The sequence below is a fragment of the Tympanuchus pallidicinctus genome, unplaced genomic scaffold (assembly GCF_026119805.1).
Source record: "Tympanuchus pallidicinctus isolate F22 unplaced genomic scaffold, pur_lepc_1.0 scaffold1, whole genome shotgun sequence".
NCBI classification, from domain to species: domain Eukaryota; kingdom Metazoa; phylum Chordata; class Aves; order Galliformes; family Phasianidae; genus Tympanuchus; species Tympanuchus pallidicinctus.
The window spans coordinates 95,369,775-95,389,890 of record NW_026294618.1 but is presented as its reverse complement, the minus strand read 5'-3'; the positions used below and the strand labels follow the sequence as shown (position 1 = coordinate 95,389,890).

At 38.0% G+C, this 20,116-nt stretch overlaps 1 protein-coding gene across 6 annotated transcripts in view; it reads right to left on the bottom strand.

Annotated features, from left to right (window-relative positions):
• Positions 1–20,116, bottom strand: part of PLCB1 (phospholipase C beta 1) — a 368,401-nt gene that overhangs the window by 71,392 nt on the left and 276,893 nt on the right. For all 6 annotated transcript variants that reach the window (XM_052672119.1, XM_052672129.1, XM_052672147.1 and 3 more), the window contains exons 15-23: positions 17,970–18,040; positions 17,246–17,342; positions 12,945–13,029; positions 11,742–11,866; positions 10,567–10,721; positions 8,658–8,822; positions 6,701–6,800; positions 3,895–3,999; positions 3,399–3,508 (exon numbers count right to left, since the gene is read on the bottom strand). In XM_052672119.1, the coding sequence (XP_052528079.1) occupies positions 3,399–3,508; positions 3,895–3,999; positions 6,701–6,800; positions 8,658–8,822; positions 10,567–10,721; positions 11,742–11,866; positions 12,945–13,029; positions 17,246–17,342; positions 17,970–18,040 (1,013 nt within the window). The remainder of the gene's footprint in view (positions 1–3,398; positions 3,509–3,894; positions 4,000–6,700; positions 6,801–8,657; positions 8,823–10,566; positions 10,722–11,741; positions 11,867–12,944; positions 13,030–17,245; positions 17,343–17,969; positions 18,041–20,116) is intronic.

The window sequence follows — 20,116 nt, the reverse complement described above, 5'->3', positions numbered from 1 at the left end:
ATTTAAGCATTTTCTACAATCTTTCTTTCTAGTTTTCTAAAAGCTCAGGGTTACAGTATACATTTCATTATGCACTAAACACCACAATTTTCTTCATGGCCATCAGGTTTGTAAATGACAGGGCGAGCACAGAACAAACTGAAGGTCACTGGAAGCAATTTCACTTCTGAAATGACCAAGCCCTGCTTCTTGCTGGCCCTGCAAGGGACCAGTTGCCATGGTGTCTCGGGTAGTCTTGGATTTGTTCTTTCAGCTGCTTCCATTTCAGTCTTTGATGGTAATCACATTACATGCAGAGGCAGGATACCACAGTTGGTGGTTTTTTTTTACCTCTTGATTTACTCCACACTTGCAAAATAACAGCCTGCACTGCATCAATTGAGACAAAATATATTTTGATCTGCTTTGTGTTGCTCCTGTTGCAGATTTCCTTCATCTTGGCCCTCACTACACTGTTTATATTGCAAAAACAATTGTCTCTACAGCTTATTTCTACCAAAGTTATAAGAGAGAGATTCTGTAGTCAAAAACACAATGCCAAAATTAATTAATAACAAAAACCTTACTTCTTTAAAGCAGTGATTATTGCAATAAAATAAGGACAAATGTGACCTAGCCAGCATTTCTGACAGTAGAACAATGTGACTGCAAAAGCTGCAGCTGTGACAAACTCACAGAGACATGGTTATCCCCTCAATTCCTCTTAAAATACATTTCTCACTGAATGCAATCCATTAGTATGAAAAAAAAAATACTGCTATATAGATAATCTAATATCAATAAATAATGCTAGGATTCCTATCTTCTGGCAAGTTAGCACTCTAAAAGTCATTATGTGGAAAATGGGTACTGTCATCTTCTATATCTGTATGTGAAATGCTGCATTGCAGCTTGTTGAGAAACTATTAATAGGCTGTCAGTTTGGGACATAAAACAGCTGATTTCAGAAACTAAGGCAGAAATGTGAGACAGGATCAGGAAGTGAATAAAGAGTAATTTTCAATGCACCAAGCAATCTAATCTCATTAAAAAGCACTTTCTCTTCTCATAACTCATCATACAGAATAGTAAAGTAAACATGATTTTCCCCTAGTGGAGAACATTTTAGGCCCTTTTAAAAATATGATGCAATCCAGCCCAAAAATTTATAGTTTCAATATTCACAGAAAATGGTTTGTATTCCACACATTGCCATGCCTTTTGCAAGACAGTATGTTTACTAAGTTGAAAGATACACACTCATGCAAGTACTTATTTATATGGGCTGTATTTTTATTTCTGCAGAGAAAAAGAGTTGCAATGTATTGGGATTGGCAGATCCTCTTCTGGTACTGAGTACATCTGTGCTGCACTGCCAAACTAAGAGGAAACTGAAATCAGTTTGGCTCTTTCTTGGCAAAGTATAAGCAATCTTTCTATGACAAGTGTCAGATTAATTTGATTTCCCTTACTGTACGTAGTTAATTTCTGTTACTGACCACTGTAACTCATAATGGGAATACTACAAAACAAACAGAATAGATGCTGTACTTGACAATTAACAAACAGTATAATTTGAAGCTTAGAGAAAGATGCACTTCTTCATTCAAAACAATTCACTATTAGATATCTTTTTTGACCATTGTTTTGTAAGAAGTCAGGGGAACTTCCTACCAAGCAGGTTGCAGCTTAAACTTCTAGGTAGCAAAGAAAAACGTTCAATTTTCCTCTGATAAATGCAAGAATGCAGCTCAGATATATAAATGGGAGTGACAAGAGGGGAAGGAGTGTGCGGAGAGGACATGTGCTTGGAGGCAGCAAAGAGTTAGATGCAAACATTAATAGGGTGTACATAGAAACTGTACATTGGGAAATTGAATCCAGGTGTACTTACATGTACATTATCTGGCAAACATACTCAGAATTATTTAGCTATGTTGCCAGTGATTGTGCTTGTCATTATTAATCAATGTGGTTCTCGTGGGCAAGTGTAAGCAAACAAACCAGTCAGCCCTACTGACTGCTGAAGAAAATGTTTCATCAGATATGATCAGACAACTCAGGATTTCCAAGCACAGTCCAGCTGCCAATTATCCACAATCACAGTTTATAGATAGTAACAATGGTATACTTAAATTGCCATTTTGAGTGGAAATTTTTTATCTGTCCATTTCTACTGCATCTAATTGAATCGTTATACATTTTTAGTAAATGCTCTGCTACAATCACTACACTTTTCTTTTAAAAAATATTTCTCTACTACTCTGAAGCTCGCTCCTTTATCCCAAAAGCTTTGAAGCTCCTTGACACTACCAAAGCACTATAACTCAGCTTTCCAGCTTTGCCCTTACTTAAGAAGATACTCCGTGATAGAATTTTTCTAACAAACAAGCCTGTACAGACCAGAGAAATCTGGACTTTTTTTTCAAAAGTAAAAATGACCTCTAAGGTATTTAAAGGATTGTATTAAAAAAAGACTTTGCTATTAAAATAGAATCTCATGTGTAGAGTGTCCTAGATAGCTATCTAAGATACTACTGAGCATTTCATAGTGTCCTCATTCAGCCGAACTTGTGACACTGCACAAAGAGTAAATTGTTGGCCACTGAAATGTAAAGACTTCCAATTTTCTGGTCTGCTTTGGGAATGTATTATTGGTTACAAAATCTAGTTCAATGATGCTTAGCACATTTGAGAATTGTAGAAGGCAGTCAGAGTGAGTAGCTGAGGGCAGTTTAGGATTTTGAAGCATTCATTTTTGCTAGAGACCCCTGCAGAATGCCCTTTGATTCATGAACACGCCCAATGTCTGAAACAAGCAATATTCAAAATACAAGGTTGATATTCTCAAACCATGCTGAAGGTGTCAGAGTGATAACGTCTGGAAGAGAGGTTGAACATCTGGAGGAACACAGACTTCATTGGAAGTGAAAGCAAAACTGTCAGCATGATGAATTACACTCAAAATTACATCTATGCAATTGTATGTACAACAAAGAGCAATAAACAGAGCCTGAAATACTGTACAATACTTTCAGGCAAAGCTGCTGGTTCAGCACTGTTATTTCTGTAAAGGCAATTTCAGCACCACCCTGGAAAACAACAGGCAATGATATAATTATTTAATCTGCTACATAAAATGCTGCACATCAGCAAAAAGCTAACTCAGTTTCCCAGTCAGCTTTCAGTTTGTCTTTACCTCTGAACAGTACTGTGTGCCTTGCACAACATGCTTCTTTCAGTGGAAGCACACACACAGCACAGTGCTGCTGTGCACTCATATACTCTAGTCTCATTCTGGACGAGATGTTTGCAAATATTTAAGCAATTGACACACACAATTCCAAGGACTTTCTAAGCAAAGTAGATAACTTCAAACACTGCAATGTAATTTGCAGAGACTCTAAAACCTCCCTTACCTCTTTCTTTACCTCTTCTTCATCTTCCAGAGTCAGTGCTGCCAATTGCTTAGCTCTCTGCTCCATCAAGTTTACATATCTGATTGGATTGGATAAGGCCTCGATCACATCTAGAAATAATGCAAATATATCAATTCCAAACCTCTTATGTTATATGCTCTTCAGGCTGTAAGATACTGTATTTTTCCTACAGATCTGCCACTGAGAGATACTTCTAAGACACAGAAACAGTAGTGAATGACAGTGTACCACCACATGCAAGTACTCTAATGCACCCTCTCTGACTTTCTGCTTGGGTCATGTGGATGTGCATTTTTCTCAACTTAGTGTTTTACGATGGCTTTTCAAAGCTTACACCCAATTTGGATTTTACTTCATATAAGGCATAGAAAGGAACACTACTAAAAATGTTGTCATTTTAGAAATAAAAACAACAGAAGTACTATACAGTACAGTACTGTACAGTACAGTATATATCTTTTTTTCACAGCATTACCTGCGTAAGTATCAGGCACATAGTCTTTGACCTCTATGTACACAAAGAGAGCTGGCAGTGTCAAAGGTTGGTTCCTCTCATTCCTCAAACAGATGTAGTGGTAGCCTGTAAAGTAAGAATGAACCAGCTCAGAGCAAGAACTCTTCAATGGGTATGTCCAGTGCAATTGTGTTAACATTTATTATTTATAGTTTGGATCCAAATGAGCCAGCAACCCCAGGGACTTCTATCGGGATAAGATTTACGCAAAGCGTGTCAGAGATAAGTATGCAGACAAGGGACTGTTTGAAAGGCACATGACACTGCAGCTTAAAATAGTATTTACACTTTATTTTCACATCTCTGAATAATGCTAAACATTGTCATTAATATAATTTTGAATGTTTTGTCCTGTATTGGTTTTTACTGGAGCTTTATTTGGTTGTTTGTTTCATAGTTCTTGCTATGTTTTCAAAAGCGACCCATTATAGTACTCAGGAATCCAAACTGACAAGTGAAATTGAGATCAGTGATGTAATACCTAACTAAAAATATAGACAATGTAGCACTGTATCTACAAAGTGTGTGAGTGGTGAATCCTGTCATGTGACAAACTGTAGGAATATTTCTGAACAAGGAATATTTTCGGACAGTTTTGAAAGACAGTTGTCCTGTAACACATGTACATATACAGCACTGCAGTGCAGATTAGCCAAGTTAATGGCAAAGAATCACAGATTTGGCAGCCCCAAGCCTCTTCTCCCAGCCACCCACTGCCTGACTTGCCTGACTTTGTGGATAGACAGCCCAGCAACCTAAACTTTGGAAAATGCAAACATCAGAAATTTCTCAAGAGTCCTCCTTTAGTGCAGCTCCTTCAAATGCCTCACCATATTGCTTAGTTTAAATACAGCAATGAGATTGCTGGTAGGAATGGGAGAAATGTACTTCCAGTCCCAGTGAATTGTCTTCAGTGTGGCAAAGCTGCATCCTTTGTCTCCTACACGATGGCTGAAGCTGTTGTCCAAAGGGATGAGTATGGAGCCAAACATATGGGTAGTTGTAAGATACAAGACACAAGCAGGATGAGTTTATCTAGAGGGATCCTTGGCTGATCAAAGCAACTCCCTCTCCAAGTAACAGCTAAATTCTTGCTTTGGGAATAATGACAATAATGTGTGACAGTATGATGGTTTTCAATAGTGTCTCGGAAAAGAGTTAAGTTTTATATTACAAAGGTTTCTCAGTCTTCTCTAATTCCTGCACCAAATTTTCAGCACGTACAAAAGACTAAAACCAACATGCTGTTCTCCATCTTACACTGTAAACAAATACCAGAGTCAAAAGGACAGAAGAAAATGCCTGAGGATAAAAGCTCTCAAAAGTGCTTGTATGATTTAACACAGTGGCTTCTGTTCTAAAAAGCACAAACTTAAAAGCATGAATGTGATTTAATCCTCTGCTGAAAGGACTCTGTGCCACACGAAGGGTAAGTGCCGCAAAAGGGGATCAGGCCTGGTAAGAGCTTACTTCCACCAGATGATGGAAATCCTTCACAACTCCCTTTCTTCTCACCCATCACATGCCTTCCTCTGGCACTAGACAGATCCACCATGAAGCAAGCTTATCCATTAACCCAGCACAAAATATACCTAGCATAAAAATGGAATTTTCCGCTGTCCTGATAATCTAGGCTTGCTCACAAAGAGGTATGGAAATCAGCAGAGCTGGCACAACAGCCAGGAATGTGTGGTCAACAGTGGGAGAGAAGAGGGAAGGGTGAAAGGAAAGAGAAATTATGACCACTGAGGAAATCCTCAGAGCAGTGGATGCCTAGCAGTCACATCCATCTACCTGACCATGCTCATAGCAAGGCCACATGATCCACAGCAGCCAAGGCAGAATGGCTTGGAGCTCTTCTTAGAAAAGCCCTGACACCACTGGCCATGAGAGGGGATCTAGAAAGTACTGGAAGAGATTTAGATACTGATTTAGATAGTACCTCAGCTAAGGTCTCCAGGAATAATATGGACAACAACTGCTAGATACAGGGGCACGTAAGTTGTATGTTACTGCTGTAATCAACTAGACCAGGTATAGTGTAGGAAGATATTCTTCCTTTTCCACTGTGAAAGTATCCACTGGATACTTTCCACTGGAAGTATGTTTATGGCCCATATGCTTGCCCTAGATTAGGTTCCTCCCCTCCCCTCACTGGAAAGCTGGTATTGAAGCCGGACAATTTTTCTGCTCAAAATGCCAATGTCATTGTACCTTTCTGAAGCAAAATATTTAACAAGTCTCTTGATCTGGAAAATTACAATTTTCATTCAAGCGCCCATTAATTACAACAGTGGTAATATGATTTGGAAGAGGCCAGGAATTATTTTTTATATATATTTTTAATATTTGACAATAACAGTTTAAGTAATTTGAGACTGATTTAAAGGCTTTGCAGAGTTACAACAACTTGCATATAGGTCAGTTGTCACATGCATATTAAAATTAAACTACAGGAGAATCTTTTTTTTTCATTCCCAGCCATCTCCACTCTCAGAAATATGATTTTCTTTTTTTTTAATCTACTAAAGATCAGCAAGTGCCAACCAGACCTTTGATATTTAATTCTGGTGTTTTTTCTGGTTGATTAGAAATCTACATTTCTGGTGAAATATGGTATTTTCCTTTTCAAAGTTGAAAGATATTATTCAAATTCTCATATTGTATAAATCTATACAATGTTGCTGGTGAACTACAGTAGTTGGAATTTGGATTTGCTTTTTCTTTTTGCTACACAATGTGTGCTTCAATGGAGAAAGGGGTTTACCTGGTCGAATTGCTGAGACTGGTAATATCCGATGGCCAATAAACTTCCCTCCTTCCTCATACACTGCTAGCCTCAAACATGCCAGGGTAGGTAAAACAACCTAAAAAGAAATATTGCTGTATTATTAACTTTCTGCTCTGAATGAAACAGCTCCATCCAGACAAAACTTAGCAATATACCAGATAGCAAGATAAAGTTAAGCCCAGCAGATGGTAACATCTACACATCCACAGGAGATTCTACCATACAAGAGATCAGGGTGGATACACCTGTGCTTAAAAATAACTCTCACAGAACTGTGCTTCTTTCAAGGAACTTGAGGTGGGATGTTAGCACAATACGTTGAATCCAACAATTTGGCCCTGCATTTTCAATATGATACAAGGGACTCAGCTCAACTCTTATCACATTCCAACGCTTTACACTTAATTTGTCAGTCTTGCATGTTCTCTTTTTCCTTTGTGTTTGCACCAAAGGGATTATTTGCTTCTCAAAAAAGTCTCTGGTAATGTATCTTAGTATTGAAAATTCAACATGCAACTCAACACAAGTTGCAGAGTGTTAATGTCTGAATTAGATGAACCATGTCAACCTCAGCAGCGTTTCTGAGTGCTGCAGTCCACTCATTTGTAAGGAGAAATAGGTCTAATCAGGTGGGATGCTTACTAGCACTGGGTGCTATATTGCCACCAAATATAAAGGAAGGCCAAACAGTGAAAAAAGAAAACAAATTGAAATAGGCTACTGAGCTACTTTAGTAAGACTGAAATATTTGATATTACTTCTAAAAAATAGAGTACAATTTTAAAAAAATCTCATTTTCTTACTCTGTAAATATACATAAAATTACACGTATTTTAGAGCTGGGTGCAGGGGAGTGTTTTTTTTACACACATTCTGCTAAAATTGACATAGACATTGAAAGAAAAACAAAAGCAACAATTCAAAACTAAGAATCTCTACAATTTATTTTCAATGCAACTAAAAGTACTGATCTATGCTTCTCAGAGCAGAGTGGCAGTCAGGGCATAATTGTAACTAAACAGAGAAATGAAGTACAGTAATTAGAAGTTCATTACAGAAGAAAAATCCTAGTGATGTTTCCAAACTTAAGCTCTGGCAGGCTGCCAAAGGAAAGTTATTCAGAAGGCAAAATATTCTGGGAAAAGGGCTGTACTCCCAAGAAAGCAGGGCTGCAAGGACCAATTGTAAAAACATCTCTGTGAGCTGTATATTTGCCAAGAAAAATTAAATTACTTTTTTTTCAAATACCTGGACTCAGGACCCAACTAACCAATAAATACAATCCAGATGACAGTACAGTTCCTGCTAGAAAACTTGCTGTAGGTATATTGTGAAGCACACTAAGACATCCATGTTGTACAGTCCTGAAACATGCTCAGTATTTTCAGCTCCTACATCGCATGTTTTGGGTAGATCAGGATTTATGCAACTTTATAACCTAGGTTATATTTAGGTGGCATACACTAGAGATAAGGAGAGACAAGACTGCTTTGAACGAGCTAGTCTGGACAGCCTGGACAGCCAGATTGTTCACAGCTGTACTCACATCACCTCACTTGCAGATTAACAGGATCTGCTTTTCAGGGCTGCTCAGCTGAGCCAAAATGCCATGGAAATTCAGCTAAAACGTTTCAAGAATCTGCACTTGCTCATTTATATGATAGCACTGCATCATCCCATGCAGATGACTCCACTGACATATTTGCTATTTCAAGCTGAGGTGACTTGAAACTGATTTATTTCATTATGGGCTTGGCATGACTATAGTAGCAAAATTATACCAGAAATAGTTAATAACAAACAGTTGGAGAAGTAGCTGTTCAAAACCTCTTTATCTTTTTTAACAAACGAGATCTGTAGAACACAGAACTAGCTAACTGGGCAGCAACTACACACACTCAATGCTGGTTTGAGAAGCAAGTGTTACACCAACCTTTTTGAACACTATAGTTTCCTCCTCCCAGACAGGATTAACTGCATTGCCTTGCGAGGTCTTGGTCTTTAAAGCTTTTCTTCTTGTATCCACAGGCAGGCCAAACATGTCAACTTCTACATAGGTACCAACTTTTTTATCGGAAAGAAACTGACCTGAAATAATCTAAGATCAAAACAAAGGGGATGTCACTGGAGAGCTTTGGTGAACTAGGAAAGTGGCTAAGATGCAGGTGGATAATCCTCATTATTTATTAGATGTATTTTCAAAATAAAAAAAAACAACAAAAGAAGCAAAAAGCAAAACAAACAAACAAAAAGAATCTAAAACAATAAATAAATAAAAACACTGTTTAATACTGCAGGCACAGAAAAACAGTTTATGAGGTCCGATTTCCTGTGGACCTGTGACCCTGAATTCCCCTGTGAGCAATAATGTGGTTGAGATCATGCTACTGCCCTTCCCTTAGCAAGAACAGTCATTTGGATCTCATTCCCCAATCTTACAGTCTTTATGCACAACACAGTATCTTTGAGACCTTTTAATTTTTAACCAGTTTCAACAACAGGTTTAAAACACAGTGCTGAAAGGAAAGAGGCATATGCAGTAGAGTAACTATGTTTGATCCTTACTGGGAGGAAAAAAAAAGGCTAAAATAGATATTTTAATAAAGGCGCTTCATAGAGGGTGAGGACTTTGAACACAACACAACTATAAAATAGTAGGCTTTTCTAGTTCTTAATTTAACAGGAAACACAATTCTCATCTTTAAAAAGTGTAAGAAAGCTCTGCAATTAATTCAGAAAACTGAAGAAGCACTTACAGTATCGCCTCTGTAACATAAGAAATTCGTGTTTACTGAAAGCAACTCTAATTCTGTTCTCAAGTGGATCAGTGTGGACATTGTCTTTATACCTAGTAGAGCGTACTCTGAGCAGGCAGAAGTGGCTGCCTTCTGGATTCCTGGATTCTCATTCCTGTTTAAAACACTGCATTTCCCAATAACTGTCAAATGACATCCACCTCTATTTAGTAAACTGGCAGAAAAATGAGCCTCTAAACCCACAAGGGGAACTGAAAGCTTCGATGACTACAGGTCACCATGGGAGGTCATTTCCAGAGCTGTCTTTTTTTCTTTTTTACCATGCATGTCAGCAGGTTAGTGCTTTATTCATAGCCCTCTGAGCACCGATTTGTTATTGATGTCTGCAACTCGAGAGGAAATACTTGTTTTTCCTCAATGAAAACAGGATATTTTGCAGGTGGATTCTATAATACAGACACTGGCCTAATGGGAAGTCCATTAAAAGCAGAACAGGATTTCAGAAAGTTTATGTTTTCATAACTAGAGTTATACTGAGTATAAATTTGTGTCATAGCCAATGCAATCTATCCCTACAAACATTCATAGTAGTTTTCAATTTGCAGATTCCTGGCAGTCCTTAATCTTCATTAGATGTCCTTAAAACAGGAACCACTGAAAGCAAGTTGGCAATGACTTGCAGCTGTCATTTATGATTCCAGAGTATTGCTGGAGAACTTAAAGAGAACCAGAAAATTTATTTATACCAGTGTACTGTTCTAACCATTCCACTACAAGTGACTGCTTTGTAACACAGCATTTTAAATTCAGTCGTTTACGAATAAAACCACAAGCTACTCTTAAATTCGCCAACTATTCAAATATTTCTACAAAAAAAAAATATATATACCGTAAAAACACAATTATTTAACCTACAATGAAATATGAGGCAGAGCATTATCTGCCATTTAAAACTTAAACATCACTCCATGAAATGAAACGTACTGTCCTGAATTAATGTGGCTATTTGCTAGGTCTCCACACAACAGAAATTTATCCATGCTCTGACATTATAGTGAGAGTATTTTCAACATTGTACGTACATACCTTCACAGACAAGGTGTTAGCTACGATTCCATCCACAATGCTTTCAGTAAATGGATCAAAGTGTTTGTCTGGTCTTCTCATGAATTCTGGCTTTAACCTGTATCCACTTTTGCCATTGTACTCATACATTCCCATGTTTATTTGCATAGACAAATCTAGGTATTAAAAATATTGATCAGAATTATTTTCTGGATAGATAACGATTTAGAAAAAGCAATAAAACAGTACTACTTATTCTAGTTTCAAATGAACTACGACAAGTACAACAAATACAAAAGCTATTTATGGTGCTATATCTATTAAAAGAACTCTCAGACTTGATTGCATCCACCCTTTTGGACTCTTTCCATTGGGGAATCACATCCACAACGCACCTTTCAAAGACTACTCAAAAGATAAAATTCAAATTTGAAAAGAAGTGTTAATGATTAGGTACTGAATACTTCAGTGTTGTATTAACTGCTCTGTTGTATCCAGACCAGCAGAATATTTAACGTGTCAAACCCCTTTTAGAAACAGACACAGGACCCTGATACTTAGTTGAAATCTGCTCAGAAAAGTTTTCATTACTCTGTGGACTTCCAGACTGTGTAATTCCATGGAGCAGTAGCATGTGCATGGGCTCTACTGGAAATGAAAAGGGAATGATAACATGATACCATGGACAGGATTTGTCCTGGGATCCAGTATCTGGAAATATTCATATTTCTCAGAACAGATATATTCTTTGAAGGCACCACACCTATTTCAAAAGTGACTTGTGCATACAGGGGCCTAAATGTCTTTGTTTCTTTAATTCTTACTTCTAAAGTGGAATTTTCTTTCCACTTTTTTTTTGCATACATCCCTTATGTCCTGATGTACTGAGATCCTGTACATGTTGCAGGACTGGATAAAAATCACAGCTAACTCTTAAATGTTGCTTAATGGGAGCCACTTAGAAATGATGACAATATGGAGACCACTATGTATACAGATTACACTAGCTACAGAACATTAATTACAACTATTTCTAGTTAAAGGATAAACTTCATTAAAAAGGTAAATTTACAGCCCTGTAGTTCAAACCACTGGACTCTTCTGATGCATGAAGCCTTTCTTACCTACCAGTCAGGAACTGTATCAGAGAAGTAGAAAAGTACAGATAACAAAATCAAGAGACAAGCACAACTTACCTACTGTTTGGAAGTTGAGAGCAACCATTTGGCAGCCAGCATTCCAAAAGACTTGTGGCATGTAGTTTGAAGAATCTACACGTGTTCCTTTTGGGTAAATTCGGCTTAGCTGCATTTTGTTGTATCTAAATGGTGGGCAGTTAAGATTTTATACATGTATCAAAAATGACTTTGCAGAGAGGTCACACAACTGCAATATTTAAATGCAAATGATTTTTACAGAAGGCATTAGGTTCCTAATTGGATTTCCGCAACGATAATAGCAGAGACCCACAATTTTGTAGATAATATAAATTAATGGGGTAATTAAAGGTGATGTTGCTGTAAAAATACTCAGAATAAACAAAGAAGTAGCACAGGTATATGCTTAAGAAAGATTGCATTCATAAAATTCCATTTATAATTATAGTTCCTAACTCAGAATTTTCCTAAGATTGCATTTTTAACTGTAAGCAGTGAATCTTACTCTGGCAGGGAAAGAGGTTCTCAGTTAAAAAGTAGAAGTGTTTGCTCTTTTGGAATGAGCATCAGAATTGGCCTCTACATAAAGACAGAAATGATGACTTTGCACTTCTTATAGTTCAGTCTACAAATCTCAGAGATGAGAACATGCTGCAGGTTATCTGTGGAAATTGCTTTCCATTAATCTTCTTTAAGGCACTATTTTATCTTGGTCATTTTTTTCTTAACTGCAGCCAGGATGAGACACTGAGAAGCATCATAAGGTTTAAACAGATTCCTCCTTAGCTTTTCTTTAAAAGCTACAAGAGAAAAAGTAAACTAAATAGAAAAATAGAATTCGGTGGCAATAAAGTCAGTGCTCCTGGAACTAGGTGGGAAAGAAAACTCTCTTGCATGATTTTACAAAAAGCAAGTCAGCCACATTTTGCCAGTTTGCTTACTGTAATTCAGACCACTTCACCTATGATAAATTTATCAAAAAGAATACAAAATAATAGATCTTCAAGATATAGTTTGAGCCTATTCCCTGCAGTCCTAGCCCATAGTGCAAGGACTCTTGCCAGCTTTTAAATTAGCACAACAGTCCAACCCAATTAAATCATCTATGAAGACAGTTAAGTCTACAAATCTCATTTGGTTTCCGTATTTTTCCAGCTCACATCTTCAAATTTCAATAAAACCCTGTAATAGACCTCAGATATAGAAAATCTAGGAAAGCAGCTTTCTGAATGTCAAGGATACTCCACAAATTCCACAGGAGACTTGGTAAGTTGCTCAAGCCCTTTGGTTTCCACGAAGGAAGACATTTCAAAACTTTTGTTGCGTTCTGCAGTTTTGAAGGAGGGAGAAAAACAGTGACATATTAGAGCATGATATCATATGCAATATATGAACTAGTTTAGTTTCAGTCCTCTAACCAACTGTTCACCAGCTCACTTCACCTTAATCTCAAAGAATTTATATATGCAGTCGTTTGTGAACAGCAGTAAACTCACTCTGCATATACTCAAAGGCACCATCCAAACTCATACTAGCATTGCCCAAATGAAGGGCAATTGTACTGCCTGAGATACCCACTGTAATGGATGCTGGTAAAAGAAAGTCAGTGTATGTTAGAGATCTCTCTCATTTGTTTGCACCGTGTTCATACATTAGACAGGTATTGCCCAAAGCTCACACAAGAGACAGAGGTATTACGGCAAATTTTGTTGGAAACAAAACCCTACCAGATGTCTGGACTCTTTGCAGGCAGATATAATGGCTCCGAGCCAATTTCAAGTTCTAATAGCTAATTGTCCATATCAGATTAAACTAAGGACTATGCTACTTGTGCTTACAGGGCTTCTTGACACCTTCATGATGTCAGAGGAAACTCACATCTGTCTCAAACAATCATGGAAACACTGCTACCTAATCATGACTGAAGGCACACTCCTGTGTCTCAGCAGGTCTTTAGACCTAATGATAGACTCTTCTGGAGCAACCATAACCTCTTTAATCTGGTCAAACTTTCCGACATGAAATGATGTATTGCTCCTGCTAAGCATGTAACTCAGTGGTACTGAACATTCATTTGTGTATCATGTTACTCACTTTGCCTAATGTTTGCACAGCCTTTCAAAGTACCATGTGACATGTACCAGAGCCTAAGTCAAGGCCCTTCAACCTTCAGTACTTTTTCTTTTAAATTTTATACAGAAGGTAAGGATTCCTGTAACATAACAGCTTCCCATTTCATCACAATCAGCTCTGCAGATTGTACAGAATGGGTAACAGCACTGAGAGATTACAGCTATTAAATATCTCAGCACTGCTCACCTTAAAAATGAGATAAACAGTCCATGTAGTGGAACACGAACTCTCTCCCCTAACCGCCCTAATGAGAGCAAACATTGGAGAAAATGCTTGCCCTCATGCAATTCCTGAAGAAATCATGACAGCGATCCAGGGATGGCCTGAAGGCCAGCATGGCCAGCTCCTTGAAGTCAAACCATGAAGCTGCAGGAGACTGATAAAACTGAACAAAAGCACTTGTCTTGCAGAGAGAAGGAGACGAGAAACAGGTGGGCATTTCCATTATAGGAAGTCAAAAAGGAAGCAGTGGCTCCAAAGAAATAACACGTCTGAGCCAAGGTGAGAAGAAAACGTACTGCCAGATACTAATCTGCAAACTAGATGGCTGCAGCTATTCTCACTGTATGTTGAAGAGCCAGAGGATAATTATATTGTGCTTTTTCAAAAATTATTCTCTATCTCTAGGGCAGCTGGACCTCATACTTTGTAGTGGCCCCTACTTCTAATTAGCAACCATCATGGTACTTCATGCTACTTCCATTATTTATAGCAGTATCTCCAAATGGTAGAAGATTCCTACCATTCTATAGAGGCTACTTTCTTATCAGTCATTTTCCTTTCCAAAAGCAGGATCTTTTCCTTCCAAATTCAGTTCCAGACAGCTCATTCCCATCAACGCACTTATAGCACTGAGATTCTTCTTCCACCCCTCCTCACTAATGGGACATTGTGTGCAATGTGCACATACAGTGCTAATGCAGACTATCTCCTGTGTAAGAACAGGTCACTGTGCTGCTGGTGACTAAGTTTTTATGTCCCTGAATGTTCTGAGGCTTACTTTCTTAAAATTGAACTACGTGTTTCTCATGAATCATTTAGGAACGATCACTGATTCCTGCGAGCATACCATGAAAGGAAGCTCTCCTGCAGCTCCTAATAAACACTTTGCTTGCATCACCTGAGAAAAACATTTCAGCTGATGGCAACCAGACAAAAAAAAAAAAAAGAAAAAAAAAAAAAAAAAAGAAATCTTTCATTTCAATTGTCAAAAGAAATCTCATAAAGAACCACTGAAATACACAACTGGTGATTTTCTGTTTGCAGTGTAATTCTACTTCTTCATCTCATTGCTTCAGTAGCTACTTAAATACGGCCCTACCAGGAAGCAGCGACTAGATGTGTTCTATCTCCACAGTTATTCAACCAGTATAGGACTGCTACACAAAGCATGAACAAAATGTTCAAGGAAAGACAAAGAACATATCTTTTATTCCTCTTAGAATACAAGTACTATTTTCTTTTTTTTTTTTTTTTTGGTATTAGTAGTAGTATGCAGTATTTCCCAGTATTTATCTTAAAGTAGAATCTGCAGGAAACCAGAACTAGTAGCTGGCAAATGTCACGAAATGTTCAGAGCTTAAGCAAATTCCTAAACAAAATACAAAAACTTATTCCCCTACAGTACCTGGAAAGGTTTAAGAAAGCTGTCCTTTGAAGAAAAAACTGTCCAGGAGAGGCATTTCTCCCTCATTATACGTTAATGAGGGAGAAACTTGTTTACTTATCAGAATTCACTATAGAATGGATAAACTAATTGAAAAACACTTTCCAATATGAAATAATGTCCTGAAACAGTTGCAATTATTAGCTGTCAGAGGGAGGGAATATACCTAGTGAGGGCCATTAGGGAACTGTTACAGATCTAGTTGTATTCAACATTTTTGTTATGAATCTGGATTCAAGACCAAAAATGCACTCCCTATAATGTATGAATGATAGCAACAGTGAGATGCTGTTACCCCAACAGAGGTGAGGATCACAGATCAAAACAAATTCTGAATTAGATAATTCAAAATTAGCAAAATTTCTTATGATGAAAAGATAAAACTTTATAAAAGACAAGAAGCAAAAGTGAACAAAAATACAATCTGGGAAAAATTCAATAAGCAGCCAAATAAAAAACAATTTTAACTCTTTCCTTATTTAGCTTATCTTCACTGAACTTAACAAAAGTTCAGCTGAGATTCCAGATTCCAGGCCAGGACTAAGACCAGAACCCGTAAGCTTAAGTGGCCATGCTCGAAACACATAGCAGTATTTGCACACTATGATTTTTTTTTTTTTTTTTTTTTAATACAAACACCTGAAATATTAATCACTTAACATAACGAGTTCACAAAAACAAGGAATACAATGTAAAAAATCTGGACATGAGCAGTTCTTCAGAAAAGACAAAACTTGGAAAGGCACAGGCATGGGAACAGAAGAAATCTACATTCTCTAAAGAGAATTTTCTAACAGCAGATGAACTTGTCCTGCTACGATTCACATGGCTTCTTTTCCAGTAGGAGTATCTCCTTCCCACTGAGTACTCATAACTCTCATTAAAGCTAATGGATATTATAAATATCCAAGGAATGCTACTGTAGGAGACAAGCACAACTCCACATGAGCTTGTGAACGCTTATGTGTATGTGTTTATACATAAATACACGTGAACAGTAGATGACTATTTCTATGCTTATTATTCAAAATGAGTAAATGTGAAATTGTATGTGCAGATACGGACTTAGGCATCAATTACATGTCCTCTGCTAAGGCCTCCACAAATCCAAAACAAATTAAAATGCTATATACTTCTTGAACTAAAAAGCTCAAAAGGCATATTGCAATCTGTCAAAACAAAGTGAAAAAGGGCAGGCAAACAATAGGGGGTTTTGCAAGGAAAAGATGCTGCATTGTTTACTGAGGATGCCAAAGACTGCATTCCTAGCAAGGCATTTCTGTAAATGCCAGCAGGGGATGAATTAACGGCTTTTTCTAAACAATACACAGAGGTAGGTAAGAGTGAATTTGTATATGAGGAAGGGCACACTCTCTGCTTACACAGAATCCTCCATTAAAGTAGTGCAGAAAAAAACATTAAGCATTTGTTAAATCTGAAGGAATATTTATGATCAATTTTCTCAAGCTCACTAAGTTATTCTTCACCTATGGATAACAAAAACAACCTGATTAAACATTTTTTAATAAACAGCTAAACTGTTTTTGAAGTGGCAGCATAGTTGACAAAGCCCCAATACTTACACTAATGCACGTTTCAAAATAAACATGGATTTATGGTTGGACACCAAGGGTCCACATATCTAATTGAGAGGAACCCAAGCAAGCACTTCTCCAGACCTTTCTTCTGAACATTTCCTAGATAATTTTCAGTAAAAGATATCATTTATGCTTAGCTTACTTACTTTTCGATACCTCAAATGATTCAAATTTCACAGGCTGAATGTAGTTCACCAGGTTAGACATCTCTTCTGTGGCCATAGCCTCACTTCCAGCAGTACCCTAAGGACAGAGATGGGAAAATGCTGACATTCTGGCTGGTCAAAATCCATGATGGCCATCAAGGGTCAAAAAAACCAAAGCCCATTTTTTTCTATCAACCATGAAAGAATCATCTTTCACTATTCTGTGTGATTCTGTGTGATCCCATCAATGCCTCACATGGGAGCTTCACATACTAATAAAGGAAAGATGTAATACAATGTAAACGTTTAATTAAAATGCAATTGTATTATTTCTTTCTACCTGGCATCCAGGAAAAAAACTGCATTACCTTTACATATGCATGGTGATATGCACACAGTATTAACCACGCTTACCTGTACTGCTGAATAAATAAAAAACCTAGCTCTACATTTTCAACATCCAATTTTATTTCCAGTGGTGCCAAATGCACCACAAACAGTTGCCTCAGATCATCTGTAGTGTTATCAAATCTTACTTTTCAATAAATTGAAATATTAATAAACAAAATAAAGATTCCAAACCCATTGACAACCAACTTCAGAAAGTGATTGCCAGTGCTCTGCCTTCTTTTTCCCAGTAGATGGCAGTCCCACTCCTGGTAACACAGCCAACCCAGAACTGCTGGAATCGATCCATCACCATAAAACAAATCTGTGCCCTTACTTCATCCATCGACGACTTTTTACAATCATCATCGTAGTCATCATCATCATCGCTCTCAATCTCTGCTTCTCCTGAAATGTTTTTAGCAGAAGACAATTACTGGTTGAAGCAATAGCTATAAATATCAGGGATAAATCTGTGAAAGATGCACACTGCTTAAAAGAGAAGACGTTATACATGTGCTATTTGTCACAGCACAAATCAAACTGTTTAGAGGGATTCATCCTTGCTTATCATTGGTAAGTTCCTACTGTCTAATCAAACAAAGATTCTTGCTTTTCAGCTGCTGGACACTTACTATTTGGAAATCACAGGACAGGTTTCAGCACCAAAAAAAGCATCACGGTGTGTGCATAGTGTGCAGGTATAATATTACAAACTACTCTGACGAGCTGTTCCCATGCTTGGGTCACAGCTCTGTGGTTTAGGATTTCTCTGCTACAGGATCCCAGCGTCACCTTCAGTGAATGCTTTTGTCCTCCTGGCAAAGCACACACATCACAGCATTCACAGGGTGAAGAAATCATGCATAAAAACTGACATTCACATGCTGCAGTAATGAGGGCTGCTCAGAGAAATGCATCTGTTCTGAAGATACCACAGCATGTGCACCCAGGTAGCACAGCTGGCAGGAGTCTGCTCACACTTCTCTCCCCTGATACACCGCTGGTGTGTCTGACTGCTTGGACTCATTGCTCAGCTGCACCGGCTGAGGGCAGTGCAAATCGAGTAATGTGATGAAGATGCATAAAGATCATCCTTCCCCTGAAAGCACACTGACAGTGTAAATAGGAGCAAATGAAACATTTTTTAAGACTTGTTCCCAATTGCAATGTACTAACAAATTCCTAGAGGTAAGACATAGATTCATTATTTTTAATGAATGAATATCCTTCCCTCCCTAGTGTTTTGATTTGGTTGCGTTGGAAATCAACCCATCTTTCTCTTAGGTAACTCCTCCTGTGTATTTGGCAGTCACAAGGTATACACCATGTACCTTTAGAAGACTCTGGAAAAGCAGGTTTAACTTCTACTGCAGTCACCTGTCCACACCTTTGAGATCGACAACACTTCTTTAAAGGTTTCATTTCACAAACCTTTCAGCTTTCTTCAGCAGTGGCAATTATTTTGGCAGCACAAAAATCTTAACCACTGTGCAGCATTCCCCAACTCTCCAGAGAACGGTATTTCAGTTTCTACTGTCACCACAGGGTCTAATCCAAAGCCCACCGAATCTAGAAATTCCTCTCTGTTCCAAGAGGCCTTGAATCATGTCTAGGGAGGCCACGTACATCACATACGATTTAAATAACGAGTGTGCCTTTCACAATGAAATGATGACTACCCAGGCTGCAGATGCAGATGTTGAAATGTCATGCTGTTATTCATGAACACATTTCTTCCTGAACATTTCATTGAAGAAAATAACATGATTGCTCAACAGGCTCAAGGGACAGTTCAGGGAACCTCAGTGTACTACAAAGAGCTAGCCATGTTCTCACAGGATTTACAGGGACAATCTTTGGGTGGGAAGCTCTCAATCAATTCATCTGGACTGGCAAAATAATACTCCCCATAGTCTACAAGGGGGACATGGGCAGATTTCAGCCAACTTGCACTGCTGAGATACCAGCTTGTTCTTGCTGGAAGTGTTCAGGGAGGGAACACAGTATTCTTTTATTAAAAAATATTTAACAGGAAAACTCCCAAGGAGATCAGATCTCTTTTTCAAGTTATTCATCAGACTGCAAATCCAGCACAAATAATATACAGGATTGCAAGCACAGAACTAGGAGTTTTTGAACCTATGACTATGCCCACATTGACTTTCCCTCACATGCATGGCTCTGTCCTCAGACCAAAGCTTCTTTTCGCTGTTAAACTGCTGGGACACAAACTCTGAGCAAGCCTTGATCAGACAGAGATGATGTCTGTGCTACAGATGCCTCTATGCTCACCTTCCCACACAGTTGGTGAGATTTCTTCCATGCCATCACTTCTAGTCATTAAAGTACATGTGCTGGCATATGCAGTATGACCCAGTACATGCGTGTGTGTGCATGCACGCAGGGGACAACTAGATGGGATTCCAAACAGCAGCACAGGACATCCCTACGCAAAGTGTAAGACAGATACAGAGAGAGTTC